The sequence below is a fragment of the Oncorhynchus masou genome, chromosome 27, assembly GCF_036934945.1.
Source record: "Oncorhynchus masou masou isolate Uvic2021 chromosome 27, UVic_Omas_1.1, whole genome shotgun sequence".
Taxonomy (NCBI): Eukaryota; Metazoa; Chordata; class Actinopteri; order Salmoniformes; family Salmonidae; genus Oncorhynchus; species Oncorhynchus masou.
This window is the reverse complement of record NC_088238.1, coordinates 55846813-55868963: the sequence shown is the minus strand read 5'-3', so window position 1 is coordinate 55868963 and position 22151 is coordinate 55846813. Positions and strand designations below refer to the sequence as shown.

The 22151-nt window shown below is 42.1% G+C and overlaps 1 protein-coding gene across 1 annotated transcript in view; it reads right to left on the bottom strand.

Annotated features, from left to right (window-relative positions):
- The window catches only part of rbpjb (recombination signal binding protein for immunoglobulin kappa J region b), an 87391-nt gene extending 72494 nt beyond the window's left edge, over window positions 1-14897 (bottom strand). The window contains exon 1 of the mRNA XM_064940771.1: window positions 14761-14897. Within this exon, the coding sequence (XP_064796843.1) occupies window positions 14761-14780 (20 nt within the window). The 5' untranslated portion in view covers window positions 14781-14897. The remainder of the gene's footprint in view (window positions 1-14760) is intronic.
- Window positions 14898-22151: the final 7254 nt, after the last annotated feature.

Sequence of the window (22151 nt, the reverse complement as noted above, 5' to 3'; positions counted from 1 at the left end):
ATGTCATTCTAAACAGATGCTCTCCTGCTATGTTCTCTTGGTAACGTCAAGCATATTATTAATGTCTAATAAACAGCGCTTGGCAGAACTCTTTCCCCCCTATTAAAAGAGTACGTGTCCAAAAAACAATTCCCCTTTTCTCCCCCGAGGAGCCGCCCCCACTCTGTTCACAAGAAAAAAAAACTGCTGCAGGAATTAAAAATTTGTAAAAAAAAAAAAAAAAAAAAAAAAAGACAAAGTCAATACCATTCAAGCTGTATCCAACCGTTTTTTATCCACTGTGTGTGCTGTAAAAGATTGCAAAACATGACATGATTCTGGGATGGTAGGAGAGGACGTTGAATGAAATCAAATGAGCAGACAGACAGACATGGGGATTCACTTCGTGTTTTCTGAATGAAACATCCTGAGTCGTATCGGTGGGGCAGAAAACGCTGACGCTGGTAGGAAGACGGCTGGTTCCCTCGGCGATGCTGGAACTCGTTTGGCTTGAGGAGAGAGGGGGCACCACAAAACTGTACTTTCTGTGCTCGCTTTCCCTCTCTCTCGCCTGGGAGAGAGGATTAGCAAGGCCAACAACAACAGGGAACTTGGGCTTCGTTCAACCATGACGCGAGGGTGTTTTTCAAAACCACACCGGCTTATTTGCATCGAGAATTCTTCTGATCTTGTCCTTCTTGAAACAATAACGTGTTTTGAGCCCCAGAGATAAAGTTGGAGCTCATACAGAGCTCACGCAAGCAAATACTGCATTCTCACTTGGGTAAAGAGAGGGGGGGGGCGCTTTCCTCCTACAAAGAATTCAATTCTTGTCTGGTGACGGTAAGGGAATAACTTAAAACTCTGGCCCTCAGGCTTTTGGGAATAAGGAAATGCACCCCCAACCCCAACAAGAAAAGGTTAATCAAATACACAAGGTCATTTCCATGTAAAAGGAAACATTAGCATTCAACATGGGAAGTTCATTGGAGCGTATCAAATTTGGTGTCAAATGAAAGCAAAAAGAGTCTATATTTTTTGGGCATGAAAGCAAGTTTTTCAACCATTTTCCATCCTATAAAATTTGGAATAAGCAAAGGCTTTGAATTCTGGTCACACAGATGGAGAATGGGTCATCTGCAGAAATGATTTGCCTTCTGTAAGAAATATTGCATAGCGTCTGTTTCTGTTACCAGAAACCCACATATCTTTAAGATATTATCTAATTCCTCTCCCCCGTGAGGAGGAAGGATTATGAAAGTTCACAGAAGTTAAAGTTTCTCCTGATAATGATTCATAATCAAAATTGTTAAGTGATTAAAACATGACACTCTTACCAAATCGGTAAGAGAGTGACCAACAAAATGTTTTTTTTTTATCAGTAACAAGAGTGACTATAATTGAATTGGCCAAAACAGGAAATCATAGCAGTCACAAACCACAGTTGCAGCACAGCACAGCACATGCATACATTTAATACATACTCATACTAATGCATACATACTCATGGTTCACTCAGATCAAATGGTCACGAGAGAGAGGGCCAGAGATATGTTGCGCACCGCACATCACCCACCTTAACTCAGCGGAGCTGGTTAGCATTTTTTGAAACAATTTAAACTTAAAATTGCTTAAAACATGGACTTTTTAATGTCATTTTATGAAGCACATCATACCGGCTTTCAAAGTAGACTACCCTAATCAAAATATGACCATAGACATTGAGAGAGTTATTTAATAAACCCTGAATAGGCCATTGAAACAAGCATCTCTCATCTATTGGTTTTCAAATCAAAGATATTTTAATTGTCCAGCAGCCAGAGGCATAATCCTAGTCATATTAGTAACCTGTGCAAGTTGTTGCATCTTTAGATCTCCCCTCTTAATTTCAAACAAATATTTTAAACTGGCGCATAGCCTACAGACATCTGTGCATTATAATAGGAATAAATAAATATTATAAACATTTTAAATCTTAAACGGTTGTTGCATCAGTCTCAAAGCTTGTTTTTTATACATGTGCTGAGGTCGTATGTCGTAGGTGGTATTTTGGTTCTGTCATCCCAGAAGTGTCCCAGAGTCTGTTTTGAACGGTAAATATATTTACCTTAATTCGAGCACCGGAGGGAATCATTTTATAAAAACAAAAGTATTTGGTTGTGATTGTAATGTTGCAATATTTGATAGGCTACTAAATGTGGCCACCCGTCCTCCAGAAGTGTTAAAGGGGCAGTGTTGTATTTTGAGACAGACTTGAAAATGCAGATAAACCAATAGAGTGTATAGCCTACATTTGTCTGATTCTCTATGGTAAAAAAAAATATATAGTAATGCATTATATTTTGTAAAGATGCATCCTTATTTGGTGACTTGAGCTTTTGAACAAGTAAAATATATTTGTCCTACTTTGGGCTGGGCGATATGGCCATAATATTATATCACAGTGTATATATTTATATATTTTAAATTTGACAGTATTTACTGTTGTGGAATAATAAAAGATCTACATTTGCTTTATGTGTAGCGAGTGATCCCAGGGTGCTTTATGAGTAGTGATCCCAGGGTCCTTCATGAGTAGTGATCCCAGGGTGCTTCATGAGTAGTGATCCCAGGGTGCTTCATGAGCAGTGAGTAGTGATCCCAGGGTGCTTCATGAGTAGTGATCCCAGGGTGCTTTATGAGCAGTGATCCCAGGGTGCTTTATGAGTAGTGATCCCAGGGTGCTTCATGAGCAGTGATCCCAGGGTGCTTTATGAGCAGTGATCCCAGGGTGCTTTATGAGCAGTGATCCCAGGGTGCTTCATGAGCAGTGACCCCAGGGTGCTTCATGAGTAGTGAGCAGTGATCCCAGGGTGCTTCATGAGTAGTGATCCCAGGGTGCTTTATGAGTAGTGAGTAGTGATCCCAGGGTGCTTTATGAGTAGTGAGTAGTGATCCCAGGGTGCTTTATGAGTAGTGAGTAGTGATCCCAGGGTGCTTTATGAGTAGTGAGTAGTGATCCCAAGGTGCTTTATGAGTAGTGAGTGATCTTAGGGTGCTTTATGAGTAGCTGGTGATCTTAGGGTTGCAACACATACATTCTTAGGGATTGCAATGAGTCTTTCTCCATTCTGATTGTTTGTTTTATACTGTTCAATTCAACCTCAATCAAAACAAATTTCAGCACTTATCATTTCTTGCACTCAATTGCAGCGGTGGAAAAAGTACACAATTGTCATACTTGAGTAAAATAAAAAATACGTTAATAGAAAATGACTCACGTAAAAGTGAGTCACCCAGTAAAATACTACTTGAGTAAAAGTCTAAAAGTATTTCGTTTTAAATATACTTAAGTATCAAAAGTAAATGTAATTGATCAAATGTACTTAAGTAAAAGTATAAATAATTTCAAAATTTTTATATTAAGCAAACCAGATGGCACCAATTTCTTGTTTTCTTTACAGATAGCCAGGGGCACACTGCAAATCTCAGGCATAACACAAATGCTTTGTTTGTAAGTTTAGTGAGTCCACCAGATCAGAGGCAGTAGATGACCAGACATGTTCTCTGTTTAGTGAGTCCACCAGATCAGAGGCAGTAGATGACCAGGTATGTTCTCTGTTTAGTGAGTCCACCAGATCAGAGGCTGTAAGGATGAGGATGACCAGGGATGTTCTCTGTTTAGTGAGTCCACCAGATCAGAGGCAGTAGGGATGACCAGGGATGTTCTCTTCATAAGTGTGTGAATTGGACCATTTTCCTGTCCTGCTAATAAACATTCAAAATGTAACTAGTACTTTTAGGTGCCAGGGAAACTGGAGTAAAAAGTACAGTATTTTCTTTAGGAATGTAGTGAAGTAAAAGTTGTCAAAAACAGTCAAAGTACAGATACACCCAAAAAAACAACTTAAGTATTTTTTACATGACTGCTCAATTGAGAATGTCCACGCTGCCGCGTAGGGTTGCACAATATGGGCAAATAATCAAAGACTTATTTTTAACCAGATGTTGCAATTGCAATTTGACTTGCAAAATAGAGCAAAACTGTTAGAATGACTATTCTAATTCTACAGTTAGAATGTAATAGTGGGCACTTCGAATACAGTGTTGTTTGATATGACAACAAATTAAAATGCCAGAGGAGTTATTGTGGCAAAATAGGAACTAAAGTGTTGATAAGTGTTTCCTAGGGGACCGTATAAGCTTTGGCTACATTGCATGTTTTTTCTTGGCTACTTCATGTAGCTAACATATTCTTGCTTTGCATAGAACTCTTTGATTTAGAAGATACTGTTGCACAAACAACATTCTGAGTTAGGTCTACAGCATCACTGGTATTATCAGGCTGTATTACCCAACTACGTTTGGTCTTACTCAGTACATTTATTAGCTAACTAGCTATTAGCATTAGCTGCTAACAATTAGCATCTCAAGATTTAGGGCAACATGCTAAGCCACGACAAACTAGCTGCTTGCGGATGTAAGAAACAAACTAATAGTGTCATTATAGAACGCTAGTGAATTTATATTATGAAGTAAAGTGAAAACAGAATTGTTGCATGTGCTGCATTAACCATGCAGAAGGAACGCAAATGTCTCGCGAGGAACATCAAATGCGCTCCTTGAGTGACAGGGTTGTGGCTAGGTCTGTGTGGAAAGTGGCACCGCGAGAAAGACCCGGAGAGAGATGACTCAAGTAGCGAAGTCAACTATAAAAATTGATATTACATATGGCATGTTTACATTTAACAAATATTAAAATACCTGTATAGAAGGTAAAGTAAAAACTCAAACGGTCTCTGAATCAAAACCGGTATAATCATAAAATACAGTATACAGCCCAGCCCTACTTGTCTGGAGGACAAGTGCCTTAAAGAAAATTACTGTCCAGCCCTGGCCAGTGTGTAGCATAATAACCAAACATGCAAAGGAGGATATGAAATGTTTATATCTTTGTGTATCTATTCCAGATACATCACCGTGAAGGAAATTCTTTTTTTACTATTATTTTTTTCCTGTAAATTTTTGACAGACAGTCAATGCTGAGACCCAAAGTCTCTTTTCCAGATTAGCCCTGTATAGCACCACAATACACATCAAAATACAATAAACACATTAAAACAACACATTAATAATTTAGCATTTCTGTTTAGTACAGTTCAAGGACCCAAAGCTGACAAGGTACAAATCTGTCGTTCTGCCTCTGAACAGGCAGTTAACCCACTGTTCCTAGGCCGCCATTGAAAATAAGAATTTGTTCTTAACTGACTTGCCTAGTTAAAAAAATCTATTACAGTCATTCTGTTTTTGGGGGTGTTGATCGACTGTTCATTTTACTGTCGTTCAATAACCAAAATAGATGTTTTCAAACTCAAGTGTCATATCATAGCTGACAACCATTTCTTTCTGCAGACATCTTAATTCAGAGTAGATATTTAACAGATTTTAGAAAACATGGTCTCACAAAAAAAACAATTCTGTTACCACACTTTGCATCTGCACTCTTTCTCAAGTGTTTTAGAAACAATTTCTTGTTAAAAGCAGATTTCAGCATATAGTTTGTTAAAACGTTGTAATCAATGGTTGTTGCTTGGCAACACTTTAAAGTGAAAGAGTGAGTGTCAGCGTCACTGCAACCCTGGAATTGTACATGACAAATAAAGTAAACCACTTGTTATGTAAAAAAGAAATGGTTAACTAATGTATGAGAGGTACGTGGATTGGGCTTATTCTCATTGGCAGACATCCTTGCCTCTTCCACACTCACACTAGCGTGTGGTGGAAGACCAAGTATGGGGAGCGCCAAGCTGGGCGAATGCCAAGCCAAATGACTCAAAAATGTGCCTTTTCATCCCTTGTGTTTCCTCAGAAAGAGATTGAAAGGAGAGCAAGAAAGAAAGAAAGAAAGAGAGCGAAATACAAACAGAAAGAAAAGAACAGAGAGAAAACAAGACTGAGCTGATTGATAGGGAAGCATGTCATAACGAGGGCTGTTGCAGTGACCGTATTACTGCCACACCAGCAGTCATGACCTCAGTCAAATTCTACGTGACCTTTGAGTCACGGTGATCTCCTCTTATGCACTCTGGACATGCGTTAGAAGTACTCAACTCACTAACAACCATCAGGTCCTAATGGCCTGGTACTCAGGGCTCCATGGTCCCTCTAAGCACGCAGAGAGAGCGGCTGACAGTTTAATGAAATATGTTTTGTTGTGAAAACATGTTACTATTGATGTGTCTTCAGATCTACCAAAAATAGATAATGGATTTTGTCTGAAGATTCAGGCTTCAAACATAAAGATATAAAACTGTATTGTTTTTGTGAAGAATCAACAACAAGTGGGACACAATCATGAAGTGGAACGACATTTATTGGATATTTCAAACTTTTTTAACAAATCAAAAACTGAAAAATTGGGCGTGTAAAATTATTCAGCCCCCTTAAGTTAATACTTTGTAGCGCCACCTTTTGCTGCGATTACAGCTGTAAGTCGCTTGGGGTATGTCTCTATCAGTTTTGCACATCGAGAGACTGACATTTTTTCCCATTCCTCCTTGCAAAACAGCTCGAGCTCAGTGAGGTTGGATGGAGAGCATTTGTGAACAGCAGTTTTCAGTTCTTTCCACAGATTCTCGATTGGATTCAGGTCTGGACTTTGACTTGGCCATTCTAACACTTGGATATGTTTATTTTTGAACCATTCCATTGTAGATTTTGCTTTATGTTTTGGATCATTGTCTTGTTGGAAGACAAATCTCCGTCCCAGTCTCAGGTCTTTTGCAGACTCCATCAGGTTTTTTCCAGAATGGTCCTGTATTTGGCCCCATCCATCTTCCCATCAATTTTAACCATCTTCCCTGTTGAAGAAAAGCAGGCCCAAACCATGATACTGCCACCACCATGTTTGACAGTGGGTATGGTGTGGTCAGGGTGATGAGCTGTGTTGCTTTTACGCCAAACATAACGTTTTTCATTGTTGCCAAAAAGTTCAATTTTGGTTTCATCTGACCAGAGCACCTTCTTCCACATGTTTGGTGTGTCTCCCAGGTGGCTTGTGGCAAACTTTAAACAACACTTTTTATGGATATCTTTAACAAATGGCTTTCTTCTTGCCACTCTTCCATAAAGGCCAGATTTGTGCAATATACGACTGATTGTTGTCCTATGGACAGAGTCTCCCACCTCAGCTGTAGATCTCTGCAGTTCATCCAGAGTGATCATGGGCCTCTTGGCTGCATCTCTGATCAGTCTTCTCCTTGTATGAGCTGAAAGTTTAGAGGGACGGCCAGGTCTTGGTAGATTTGCAGTGGTCTGATACTCCTTCCATTTCAATATTATCGCTTGCACAGTGCTACTTGGGATGTTTAAAGCTTGGGAAATCTTTTTGTATCCAAATCCGGCTTTAAACTTCTTCACAACAGTATCTCGGACCTGCCTGGTGTGTTCCTTGTTCTTCATGATGCTCTCTGCGCTTTTAACGGACCTCTGAGACTATCACAGTGCAGGTGCATTTATACGGAGACTTGATTACACACAGGTGGATTGTATTTATCATCATTAGTCATTTAGGTCAATATTGGATCATTCAGAGATCCTCACTGAACTTCTGGAGAGAGTTTGCTGCACTGAAAGTAAAGGGGCTGAATAATTTTGCACGCCCAATTTTTCAGTTTTTGATTTGTTTGAAATATCCAATAAATGTCGTTCCACTTCATGATTGTGTCCCACTTGTTGTTGATTCTTCACAAAAAAAATACAGTTTTATATCTTTATGTTTGAAGCCTGAAATGTGGCAAAAGATCGCAAGGGGGCCGAATACTTTCGCACGGCACTGTATGTATATATGTATATACATATTTGGGGCGGTAGCCTAGTGGTTAGAGCGTTGGACTAGTAACCGAAATGCTGCAAGATCAAATCCCCGAGGTGACAAGGTACATATCTGTCGTTCTGCCCCTGAACAAGGCAGTTAACCCACTGTTCCTAGGCCGTCATTGATAATAAGAATTTGTTCTTAACTGACTTGCCGCTCAGATCAACATCCGGTGAATTGCAGAGCGCCAAATTCAAATTAAATTACTAAAAATATGAAATCATGAAATCACAAGTGCAATACACCAAAACACAGCTCAACTTGTTGTTAATCCACCCGCAATGTTAGATTTCAAAAAGGCTTTACGGTGAAAGAAAACAATGCAATTATGTGAGGACAGATCTTTGCTGACAAAACATTACAAACAGCTAGCAGCAAAGTAGATTGCTTTCCTGACCAATCTAATTAATCTCTTACCTTTGATGATCTTCGTATGTCTGCACTCACGAGACTCTCAGTTACACGATAAAGGTTCGTTTTGTTCGATAAAGATTGTCTTTGTATCCAAAAACCTCCATTTGGTTGGCGTGTTTTGTTCAGTAATCCACAAGGCTCGTGCGGTCACGACGGGCAGACGAAAATTCCAAATAGTATACGTAAAGTTCGTAGAAACATGTCATATGTTTTTTTTAAATCAATCCTCAGGTTGTTTTTACAATAAATAATCGATAATATATCAACCGGACGGTAGCCTTTTCAATAGAAGAGAGAAAGAAAAGGTCTCACTCCCGGCGAGCGAGCATGCGCAAATCTGAGGACATCTGGCTATCCACTGGCGCGATGTGATCATTCTCGACTCCTTTTTCAGAATAAAAGCCTGAAACTAAGTCTAAAGACTGTTCACACCTTGTGGAAGCCATCGGGAAAGGAATCTGGTTCATATCCCTTGATATGGAGGATAGGCTTGCAATAGAAAAAAGTAGTTTCAGAAAAACAGCACTTCCTGGATGGATTTTCCTCAGGTTTTCACCTGCCATATCAATTCTGTTATACTCACAGACAATATTTTGACCGTTGTGGAAAATTTAGAGTGTTTTCAATCCTAATCGGCCAATTATATGCATATTCTAGCTTCTGGGCCTGAGAAACAGGCAGTTTACTTAGGGCACGTTTTTCATCCAAACATCAAAATACTGCCCCCTAGCCTAAAGAGGTTCTTAACTGACTTGCCTAGCTAAATAAAAGTTAAATAAATCAAATTTAAAATATATATATAACAATAACCGGCTGACAAAATTTCATGACCGCCACAGCCCTAGTCATAACTCAATCAAGTTGAGTCCAACCTAGCTGGTTCATGTTGACCAATAAGCATCAGGGGATATCGCAATGAAATTAAACCATAGCACCTTCCCAAATCATCCTGGCAACTTTGTTGGGTAAAACTACAAGTCAGGCAAACTGCATGTTATTCATTGCCTTCCTTCGTTCAATGGAGATGTTTCAGAGCATTTACTGAACGTACATCTCTTCAGTAAGACCATGTGTAATAGCGCGCAGGTCACAACGTGTCAAACAGATTGGCTCTTTACCAGCATGCATCTCCTCCCTCAACCGATCCTTCAATGCCTCGGCTCAGGTAGAGGAGGGAGTGAGGCGGGGAGTGCGAGAGTGTCAGGAGGGATGAATCGGTGGACCCTTTTAACTCCACCACAGCCCTCTGCCACCAAAAAGGTCACTGCTTCCACATCTGCTCCTCTCCTTTCATAATGTGTGAACTGAAAGAGGAGAGGACCCTGGAGACCGCTTCATACACACACACACACGCAAACCTCAAATCCTGTTTCAGGGAACTGGCACAACAAATACACACAGACACACACACTCAGTGACTCACACATATGCTTAACACAACACACTCCCTAAATAGCACAAACACGCAAAAATGCACGCACACACCACCTCTGTCCCTCACAGGCAGGTTTAATGGTTGAAAAGAGGCCTGGCGTTGACTCGAGAAAGTCTCCCCAACGTACGCATTTTGGCAGAGGGGTAAAAAGTGCGAGGACATGAGGGAAAAAAAAAATATGTGAAAGTTGAATCAAATTGCGTTCCCTGGGGCCAAGCAGAGGCATCATTGTGTTGAAATAAGTGATTCATGCTTTTATCATCCCAGGCGATGCCTAGATTGTGTTCTTTCAGCCAGAGCTGCTAGGCTCACTGGTATCCTCACGGAGGTCGGAAGAAAGATTGCTGTGTAATCTGATCTTATTCCAGTTTTTCTAACATTCAGAGAGCTGTGTTGAGGAGATAGGCTGCAGGTAAGCTAGTCTTACGTTCTGTGACAACTCAAATATGAATTCCTGTGGATAATTTGAAAGAGGTTTTTTTTTTATCTCATTTTAGACAAAAACAAACATTTACTATGATCCTTTCTCTTGTTGTTTTTCTGCCCTGAAGAGACATCCTGCCCGAGTTCACTGCTTCTCTTATCAAAAGGACAGATCGTGTACAATGCCACACGATACTATTTAGGATAAACTGAGCTGAAAGAGTTCAGATATAAAGTACCAGTCAAAGTTTGGACACACTCATTCAAGGGGTTCTTTGTTTCAACAATGTTCTACATTGTAGAATAAGAGCAAAGAAATCAAAACTATGAAATAACACATTTGGAGGTAACCAAAAAAAAAAAAGTGTTAAAAAAAATCTAAATATATATTTGAGATTCTTCAAAGTAGCCACCCTTTGCCTTGATGAGAGCTTTGCACACTCTTGACATTCTCTCAACCAGCTGTCACCTGGAATATTTTCCAAGAGTCTTGAAGAATTTCCCACAAATGCTGAGCACTTGTTGGCTGCTTTTCCTTCACTCTGCAGTCCAACTCATCCCAAACCATCTCAATTGGGTTGAGGTCAGGTGGTTGTGGAGGCCAGGTCATGTGATGCAGCACTCCATCGCTCTCCTTCTTGGTTAAATAGCCCTTACACAACCTGGAGGTGTGTTTTGGATCATTGTCCTGTTGAAAAACAAATGATAGTGGGCCTAAGTGTAAACCAGATGGGATGGTGTATTGCTGCAGGAAGCTGTGGTGCCATGCTGGTTAAGTGTCCCTTGAATTCTAAATAAATCACAGACAGTGTCACCAGCAAAACACCCCCACATGCTTCACGATGGGAACCACACATGGGGAGATCATCAGTTCACCTAGTCTACGTCTCAAAAAGACAGGGCGGTTGGAAACAAAAATCACAAATTTGAACTCAGATTTCCACCGGTCTAGTGTAGATACCTCGTGTTTCTTGGCCCAAGCAAGTCTCTTCTTAATATTTATGTACTTTAGTGGTGGTTTCTTTGCAGCAATTCGACCATGAAGGCCTGATTCACACAGTCTCCTCTGAACAGTTGATGTTGAGATGTGTCTGTTACTTGAACTCTGTGAAGCATTTATTTAGGCTGCAATTTCTGAGGATGGTAACTAATGAACTTATCCTCTGCAGCAGAGGTAACTCTGGGTCTTCCTTTCCTGTGTTGGTCATCATGAAAGCTAGTTTCATCATAGCGCTTGATGGTTTTTGTGACTGCACTTGAAGAAACTTTCAAAGTTCTTGAAATTTCCCAGACTGACTAACCTTCATGTCTTAAAGTAACATCGAGAGCATCCTGAATGGTTGGATCACTGCCTGGTACGGCAATTGCTCGGCCTTCGACCGCAAGGCACGAGAGGGTAGTGCGTACGGCCCAGTACATCACTGGGGCTAAGCTGCCTGCCATCCAGGACCTCTTCACCAGGCGGTGTCAGAGGAAGGCCCTAAAAATTGTCAAAGACCCCAGCCACCCCAGTCATAGACTGTTCTCTCTACTACCGCATGGCAAGCGGTACCGGAGTGCCAAGTCTTGGACAAAAAGGCTTCTCAACAGTTTTTAACCCCAAGCCATAAGACTCCTGGACAGTTAATCAAATGGCAACCTGGACTATTTGCATTGTGTGCCTCCCCCAACCCCTCTTTTTACGCTGCTGCTACTCTCTGTTTATCTTATATGCATAGTCACTAACTATACATTCATGTACATATCACCTCAATTGTGGCGACCAACCAGTGCTCCCGCACATTGGCTAACCGGGCTATCTGCATTGTGTCCCGCCACCCACCAACCCCTCTTCTACGCTACTGCTCCTCTCCGTTCATCATATATGCATAGTCACTTTAACCATATCTACATGTACATACTACCTCAATCAGCCCGACTAACAGGTGCCTGTATATAGCCTCGCTACTGTATATAGCCTGTCTTTTTACTGTTGTTTTATTTCTTTACCTACCTATTGTTCACCTAATACCTTTTTTGCGCTATTCGATAGTGCCAGTAAGTAAGCATTTCACTGTAAGGTACCTGTACCATGTACCTGTGGCACACGTGACAAATACATTTTGATTTGATTTAATGATGGACTGTCGTTTCACTTAAGCAATTTGAGCTGTTCTTGCCATAACATGGACTTCGTCTTTTACCAAATATGGCTTTCTTCTGTATACCACACCTACCTTGTCACAACACAACTGATTGGCTGAAACACATGAAAAATGAAAGAAATTCCCCAAATTAACAAGGCACACCTGTTAATTTAAATGCATTCCAGGTGACTACCTCACGAAGCTGGTTGAGAGAATGCCAAGAGTGTGCAAAACTGTCATCAAGGAAAAGGGTGGCTACTTTGAAGAACCTCAAATATATTTTGATTTGTTTAACACTTTTTTGGTTACTTCATGATTCCATATGTGTTATTTAATAGTTTTGATGTCTTCACTATTACAATGTACAATTTTTTACTGGTACTGTACATTACAAACATCTTAACTTAAGCAAAACTATCAGTAAGCCCCTACAATGTGTTAATTTGTTACACCTTTTGCTCACAAACTCAGACATAGACTATATAAAGACTATCGCTTACATTTTTCCAATAAGAATGCATATTCTAGAATGCATATTCTTATTGGACCCAGTTCAGACTGCCCTCTCATCTCTGCACCTAGTGCCCTGCCTCAACCACAACTCCCTGCCCTGCCAACCCTGAGAGGGGGCCTTGTCTGTCAGATCTGACCCTGAGTGGGGCTGTAGGGGCACTGGGCTGTGTACAGGCCGCCCGGGGTGTGGGCTCCCTCTCTCATCCCTAGCCTCCAGCCTCGTAGCCAGCCACATGATAATAATGACCCCGTATGGCATTCTATCCCCACCCCCTGCTCACTCACTCACTCCATCCATCCCCCGCAGGAAAAAAAAAAAGCACACAGCTTTAGTAAATATCATCTGGACAGGTGGCCAGCCACCCAGACCCACCCCGCCTGCCCGCTCTCCAAACAGATATCAGCTCAGGTCTGCTGGAAAGCCCCAAATGAGCAAGCACGCACGCATTGCCCCACCCCCTCCCCCAAAAGGCCCAGCTAATGTCTGTCACCCACTGAGCTGTCTGTGGGGATTACTGACTCCACAGTACAAAAAGGCCTGTGTTTGGCTAACCATCGAAATTACTGTTTTGGGTATGGGACTGTTTTGGGCATGGGATATATCCATAGACCAGATAGCTACTGTAGATGCTATTTTGATAGTACCTTATAATACATCATAGTAACATGAATAATAATTCATACTAGTTATTGCATCATAAGAGCATTGGAAACTTGGAAAATTAAGCTATAGAGCAGTAGACTTAAGGCAAGCTATGACAATACTATTTCCCAGTCAATTATAAAGTCTGGTGACATATAGGTTAAATAAAGGCCATGTCATTGATCTTTTTTTTCATAAAAGAATTGCCCACGTTTCATCTCCCAATTGCAAAATGTAGCTATAATCAAAGAAATTAGACAAAGCCCATGAAACTGACTAACATTCAAAAAGATTGCGAGTCTGAGGTTTACCTCTTCGCCTACACCAGCAAAAATACAGGGTATTTAGACAGATTAGATAGCTAACTCTTTTAGGATTGCCTTTCAGAAATGTAAGTAGCTTAAAACTAGTTAAATAATCACAGTAGCTAATTTATTATAGCGTTCGCTATTTCATAAAGCGGCGAATCAACGTTGGACAGGGGCGTCACATTTCAGGCATATTTTCTTTGAGTTTTACATTTCAGTGGCTCTGCGCTGGCTGACGTTTACGGACCTATATAGAAAGATACAACATTCCATATGTACAAAATAAAAAATAAAGATCCACAACGTGATGTTTTTGGACTTTCGGGTAGTTTCTAGAGAATTGGCGTTTGGTTATGCCCCTAGTTGCGCTCAAAAATAAAATAAACATTTGTCTGCACCGCGCATGGAGAGGATTGGCACGGGACTGTTGTATAAACACTTTATATTCGAGTACATTTACGCACCGCAAAACATCGCTTAATCACACGTCTGCAAGTGTATTCACCAACAGTCGATAGAGAAATAGCCAGAAAGCTAGCTAGTTAGCCAGCTAACAGCACAGACTTATGAGTTGAACGCGATGTTGGACAGAAAACGATGCCTTGCTTGACAAAGCCACAACGTGTTTCAAGCACAGCGGAACAGTATATTCAATTGCAACATGGTTAGAAGGTGAATTCATTTATACCGTGGGATATATTGTTGAATAAATGTCCTCTAAAAATATTAAACAAACACAACCGTTTATTTTTCCCCAACCCAGACCGATTGTACTCGTGTCGTTGCCTGGTACTGGAAAAGGACCTCAATGCTAGCTAGCTCAAACCCCACAACACCGCACCGTGGTGCAGCAACAGTCAGCACAGTGGAGTAGTCAAACGAAAACACACACACACACAATACATTTAGACAAAGAAAATGCTTTCCCCGACTGAAAACAAATGGCCATAAATACCCAAATGTGGTCGGCAATCTATGCTCGAACATAAGCAACCAATTCTCTCTGAAAAACTTAAATTCACTTTAACTCCAGTACAAGCACAAGCCCTGAATCTCAGACTTACCCTGTCACAACAGGCGCCATCTTCCACAAACTCTCACCAAAACTCCAACACTCGCGATATCTTTTCTCCCCAAGACCAACAATCCGCCGAGACAACAGAAGCAGACTGGCGATGCAGGGACGCTGGAGAGGGGGAGAGGAGTCCAGAAAGGAGGGGGAGGCGGCGGGTTGCTAGAGAGAGTGAGAGAAAAGGGCAGACACCACAACAATAGGCGTGGGAAACTTCAGACATCACGCGAGACCAGGAAAACTCTCACCATAGACAAGCATGGAGGGATCGTGGAACTATCGCGAGATGGACGTGGAGTGTTTTTGTTGCTTATTTTATAGCGCTGAAATAGTATTCCCACGTGTTTACGGGGTAATAAATTACAGCACCGATTGGAACATAGTTTGGCATAGAATTTTGCACAATGTTGTGAGGAAGCCTGTATTTTCCCAGGCCCCCAGGACTTATTCTGTTTGCAATAATAGTGTTTAATTTTTTTAATGACTACCTCATCTTTGTACCCCAGACATACAATTATCTGTAATGTCCTTCAATCGAGCAGTGAATTTCAAACACAGATTCCACCACAAAGACCAATTCCTCGCAAAGAAAGATACCTATTGGTAGATGAGCAGAAAAAAAGTCAAAGCAGACAATGAATATCCCCTTTGAGCATGGTGAAGTTTGGATGGTGTATCAATACACCCAGTCATTACAAGGTACAGGCGTCCTTCCTAACTCAGTTGCCGGAGAGGAAGGAAACCGCTCAGGGATTTCACCATGAGGCATAAGACGACTTTAAAACACAAAGAACTGAGGATGGATCAACAACATTGCAGTGGTTAGCGCGTTGGGCCAGTAACTGAAAGTTGCTGGATCGAATCCCCGAGCTCACAAGGTAAAAATCTGTTGTTCTACACCTGCACAAGGCAGTTAACCCACTGTTCCCTGGTAGGCTATGGGGTTTGTTCATAACTGACGAGTTAAATAAAGGTTAAATACAAAATTGTAGTTACTCCACAATACTAACCTAATTGACAGAGTGAAATGAAGGAAGCCTGTACAGAATAAAATACTCTGAAACATGCCTCCTGTTTGCAACAAGGCACTAAAGTACAACTTTTTTTTAATGTGGCAAGAAATGTACTTTATGTCCTGAATACAATGGGCCGAAACACCCTAGGAACCAAAGGTACACTACTGACGATGCGCTCCCCAAATTTCACCACGCTCACTGTTCATTAACTCTTGGAAGTGCTTGCACAAAGGATAGTAACATCTCATCCTGTGTTCTTGGAATCTGTTATGTTAGGGGGGAAAATCCAATACAGCACATCAGAGGTGGGACCAAATCATTGTTTTATAAGTCACAAATCTCAGCACTCAAGTACCAAGTCAAGACAGGCAAGTCAAGCAGGCAAGTCCGAGTCAAGTCTCAAGTCAAGACCGTCAAGTATCAAGTCTCAAGTTCTAAACTTTGAGTTTCGAGTCCTAAACAGGTCATAATGTGCTCTTCACCAAATATAATACCATTTCATATTTTTAACAAGAGTAATAGTATTTTTTTTAAACTTTATTTAACGAGGCAAGTCAGTTGAGAACAAATTTTTATTTTCAATGACAGCCTCAGAACAGTGGGTTAACTGCCTGTTCAGGGGCAGAACAACAGATTTGTACCTTGGGGGTTTGAACTTCCAACATTCCAGTTACTAGTCCAACACTCTAACCACTAGGCTACCCTGCCACCCCACGCAAATCATGAATGCTTTTAAAAATATCTATATATTTATTACTTTCTAAATAAACGTTATATTTCCATGGAAATATATGGGTAGCCATGAGAAAGACACACCCCCTCCCAATAGTGATCGACTATCGAGGATCGCTATGGGGCGCAATCGGGCGATGTAGGCTTATACACAATCGCCCAACCTTAACACACACACACGCACGCACACTCTCTCTCTCTCTCTCTCTCTCTCTCTCTCTCTCTCTCTCTCTCTCTCTCTCTCTCTCTCTCTGTGGTTACAGTAGGCTAACATATGTCAATGGTTTTAGGAACAGCAGTAACATCAGGCAGGATTTAGGCTACCAACTGCCTAGCCAGTTGTAGCTCAATCTTGGGTGCAATGATCACATTCCAAATCAAATTTTACTTGTCACATACACATGGTTAGCAGATGTTAATGCGAGTGTAGCGAAATGCTTGTGCTTCTAGTTCCGACAATGCATTAATAACCAACAAGTAATCTAACTAACAATTCCAAAACTACTGTCTTATACACAAGTGTAAGGGGATAAAGAATATGTACATAAAGATATATGAATGAATGATGGTACAGAGCAGCATAGGCAAGATACAGTAGATGGTATCGAGTACAGTATATACATATGAGATGAGTATGTAAACAAAGTGGCATAGTTAAAGTGGCTAGTGATACATGTATTACATAAAGATGCAGTAGATGATATAGAGTACAGTATATACGTATACATATGAGATGAATAATGTAGGGTATGTAAACATTATATTAGGTAGCATTGTTTAAAGTGGCTAGTGATATATTTTACATCATTTTACATCAATTCCCATTATTAAAGTGGCTGGAGTTGAGTCAGTGTGTTGGCAGCAGCCAGTCAATGTTAGTGGTTGCTGTTTAACAGTCTGATGGCCTTGAGATAGAAGCTGTTTTTCAGTCTCTCGGTCCCAGCTTTGATGCACCTGTACTGACCTCGCCTTCTGGATGATAGCTGGGTGAACAGGCAGTGGCTCGGGTGGTTGTTGTCCTTGATGATCTTTATGTCCTGCACTGACTGACTGTGTGGAGGCTCATTGATTTAACGTTACGTTAGCCTACATGATACACCAATAAAGTAATAAAATATATAGATTTAGGCTATATTAGCCACGACTTACCGTTCTTTGTGCAGCTTCAAATGTCAAACAAAGTTGGAAATTGTTGCGCCTCCGTCTGTAATTTTCTTCCAGCATGTTTTGCAAGTTGCAATCTGTTTTTTTGTTGATAACAGCGTCGTCTTTATATCCGAAAATAATCATTTGGGGTATCATCTTTCCAAGGGCTCCATCTGAATTCACGCGCCAACCTTCCTCTGCACTGCCACGCACAACTTTTTCTCAGCTGGCACAATTTGATTGGCTGCTGTCTGATTTAAACTGTCATCCGTGAAATGAAGAGTTGCACACTTTTTTTAATAGCATAATTTTTAATATTTGGGCTTGGGGAGGGTATCAAGTCAGGTCGAGTCATAAGGCTCAAGTCCAAGTCAAGTCACGAGTCATTGGTGTTAAAGTCAAAGTCGAATTGCAAGTCATCATATTTGTGACTCGAGTCTGACTATATTTTCAAGCATAGTGGTGGCTGCATCATGTTATGGGTATGCTTATAATCGTTAAGTTTTTCAGGATAAATGGAGCTAAGCACAGGCAAAATCCTAGAGGAAAAACACAATAACTGACTAAATAACTCTGTCAGAATCCATATGCCCACATCTTCTACGTAGTGCACCAGATGCTACCTTTCCCAGTGCATACCATATAAATCCTCACGTTTCATATCCTTCAGCTTAACTCATTTTTATTGACCCTTTGCAGGTCTGCCAGAGAGAGAGAGGGGAAAAGAGAGGAAGAGAGAAAGAGAGGGGGAGGTCAGGGAGAGAAGTAAAGAGAGAGAGTGAGTGAGTGAGTGAGTGAGTGAGTGAGTGAGTGAGTGAGTGAGTGAGTGAGTGAGAAAGAGGGGAGTCAGAGGAGAGAGGGGAGTCAGAGAGAGAGGGAGAGAGCAAAAGAGAAAGGGAGAGTAAGAAAGATGAGGAAGTCAGAGAGTGAGAGTGTGAGGGAAATAGTGAGAGGGGGGGTTGCATCAGAGTGTGACTGGCTTGACGCCCACACTATGAAGACACAGAGAGGGAGGAGGATCACATCCTCCCCAATCTGATTTTCCATTCTTTCATCATTTTAATAGTCAGCCAAAGACCTCTAGCTAGTCCCAGCATTGAATACAGGGAGAATAAAGTTTCTCAAAATGTTTTACAGCTGAACACAGTAAAAAAAAAGACAACACAAATGCAAGTACATTTCAGAAGAGGGAAGGAAAAAAAGAGATAGAATCAAGCTACTGCTGTCGATGCTTGTCAATATGTTATATTCTTTTGTTTAACAACTGAAGTTGACCTCTAACCACTCGCTGTTGTAAAACTCATAACATATTTTCATGGATACTTTCCTACGTGATTTAACGTTTCCTTTTAGGGCCCCCCTTGGAATCCTGATGTCTCCGACTGTTGCTTTTTGGCATCCGCATCATGATTCCGAGTACTTTGGAAAATTCATGTGTGACCTCACAATCAAAACAACGTGGTAAAACATTCCAAATAAAGGCTAAAGCACCACGTTTGGTTCTAATCAAGCGACGTCAATCATTTAGCAGAATTTCTCCATCTACTCAGTCTTTCCCTGTCTTTTCTCGCCCCTCTCTCTCGTAAGGTATGAAACAATTATTTTAAATGGACAGGAACGCTCTCCAGAGCTCAATAAAGGGAAGGTAAGCCGCCAATTCAAGCAATCATGACTATGCCACGAGTGCTCCATCTATAAATCCTCTCACTTGACTGCCTGAGTGTCTACTGCCAATAGACAGATTGGTCATCATTCGCCAACCTGCTTGTTCCCAACCAGACCTGACTTTGTCATGTTATGAATTTGCCACAAGATGGGTTGAGTCACGTGATTAACTACTGTACGATGGATTTGGGCAGCTCGTCTTCCATTTTATTATCTTTATATATTCGTCACTAGGATAGACAAGTCTGGATAGCCTTCTTCCTTGGAGCATCTAGATGAAATAGTCAAATGAATGATGGGAAATTATAGTGTGTTTTGAACTCTGAAAACACATTTTCATGGTTTTGAGTTCAGGGTCGTAATGAATCATTATGAGAGGTCATTTTATCTTTTATTTTTGGTTTGAGCTTTATGAAAGCAAATGAGGAAAAAAGCCAGACGATCAAACAAGTAGTGAAACTACAGGTTCTTCAGCAGGGATTTGTGTGGAATCTGTTGTGATGAAACATAAAATAGCTGGACAGCCAGTCAGATAGAAAATCAGACAGACAGACATACAGACAGAGAAAGAGAGAGGTTTCAGACTCAGACAGAAACTTTCAGATGGACACAAAAAGAACAGAAAGTGTAGGTGCCAGACAGCCAGACTGACAGGCAGACAGAAACAGGAAGGAAAACCATATTTACCCTGTAACCTAGCATGCGCTTCTCTCCTTCTCCCCCATATAAACAAACCTCTTCAAGCCTCTGCATCTGTCAGATCCAACTCAGATATGATCCGGTTCTCTTTATGAATCAAAGCCACAGCGCCTCACAAGACGAGAGTCACACATCACTTTGCATGGCTAGTGTGTGGGTGTGAGGGAGTTCAAGGCATGAAGGACGGAGAGACAGGGTGGCTATGTCTGCCTGTACCGGGATGCCTAGGAGGTGCACAGGCCAGTCAGCTTTACAACTGGAAGGGGACCTGGAGGTGACATGGAGTCCAGGCGGAGAGGCTGGGGCTTCAAAAGGCCCGACCCCCCCTCCCCCTTTACATCTCTCACCCTCCACTCAAAGCTCCCCCATCACATGACTGTTAGTGTTCCGAAAGCCTGGAGCAGAGCGTTTCTGTTATGGTGTCACAATGACGGGGTGATAAGTTGTACATATAGTGCTAAGAGAATGCTGACTGTGTATGTTACAAAAATGATGAGCAAATGTCTTTTTTTTTACAAGCTTTAATAAAGAGATAAAGCAAGAAAATCTGCCTTGGGCCGTAAAAATTGGCATTTCTGTCACTTGACAAATCTTAAGGGGTCAGATTCAGTTACACGATATATTATCTATACAATCATGACATTGAAGACTTACAAAATGAAATTACTTGACATGGTTACAAACGTACTGTTAATGTGAAACCAGACATACCTGTCCATGTGTATCGGTCACAATGTGAGGATTTATTGCCTTCATTATGGGATTAATGAGGGTTTTATTGCTTGTTAGTCAATCTAAAACGTCATAAGAAATCAAACTCTTGATTAGACATAAATCTATGTCAAATATATTTTACAAGCATTTGGAATGAGTCCATAAATGTACAAAATTAGATTCTTATCAGCATTGGAAATTATAATTACATTATTAACAAAACATATAAGATAGATATATATATATATCTTTAATTTCTCAATTTTTTACCAAGTCCTAGACCTTATACCTATGACAACAATTGTGTTATAATCACCCCAGTGGAGTTGTCCATGGCAGATAGTGTTCCCATTTCATATGAGGGAAACAGTTTAATAAAAGGTATATGAGTGTCGTCGGCTCTGCCTGGCTCTGTGCAGGCTCTGTGCAGGCTCTCCCTGGCTCTGTGCAGGCTCTGCCTGGCTCTGTGCAGGCTCTGCCTGGCTCTGTGCAGGCTCTCCCTGGCTCTGTGCAGGCTCTGCCTGGCTCTGTGCAGGCTCTGCCTGGCTCTGTGCAGGCTCTGCCTGGCTCTCTGTGCAGGCTCTGCCTGGCTCTGTGCAGGCTCTGCCTGGCTCTGTGCAGGCTCTCCCTGGCTCTGTGCAGGCTCTGCCTGGCTCTGTGCAGGCTCTGCCTGGCTCTGTGCAGGCTCTGTGCAGGCTCTGTGCAGGCTCTGCCTGGCTCTGTGCAGGCTCTGCCTGGCTCTGTGCAGGCTCTGTGCAGGCTCTGTGCAGGCTCTGCCTGGCTCTGTGCAGGCTCTGCCTGGCTCTGTGCAGGCTCTGTGCAGGCTCTGTGCAGGCTCTGCCTGGCTCTGTGCAGGCTCTGCCTGGCTCTGCCTGGCTCTGTGCAGGCTCTGCCTGGCTCTGTGCAGGCTCTGCCTGGCTCTGTGCAGGCTCTGTGCAGGCTCTGTGCAGGCTCTGCCTGGCTCTGTGCAGGCTCTGCCTGGCTCTGTGCAGGCTCTGTGCAGGCTCTGCCTAGCTCTGTGCAGGCTCTGTGCAGGCTCTGTGCAGGCTCTGCCTGGCTCTGTGCAGACTCTCCCTGGCTCTGTGCAGGCTCTGCCTGGCTCTGTGCAGGCTCTGCCTGGCTCTGTGCAGGCTCTGCCTGGCTCTGTGCAGGCTCTGTGCAGGCTCTGCCTGGCTCTGTGCAGGCTCTCCCTGGCTCTGTGCAGGCTCTGCCTGGCTCTGTGCAGGCTCTGCCTGGCTCTGTGCAGGCTCTGCCTGGCTCTGTGCAGGCTCTGTGCAGGCTCTGCCTGGCTCTATGCAGGCTCTGTGCAGGCTCTGTGCAGGCTCTGCCTGGCTCTGTGCAGGCTCTCCCTGGCTCTGTGCAGGCTCTCCCTGGCTCTGTGCAGGCTCTCCCTGGCTCTGTGCAGGCTCTG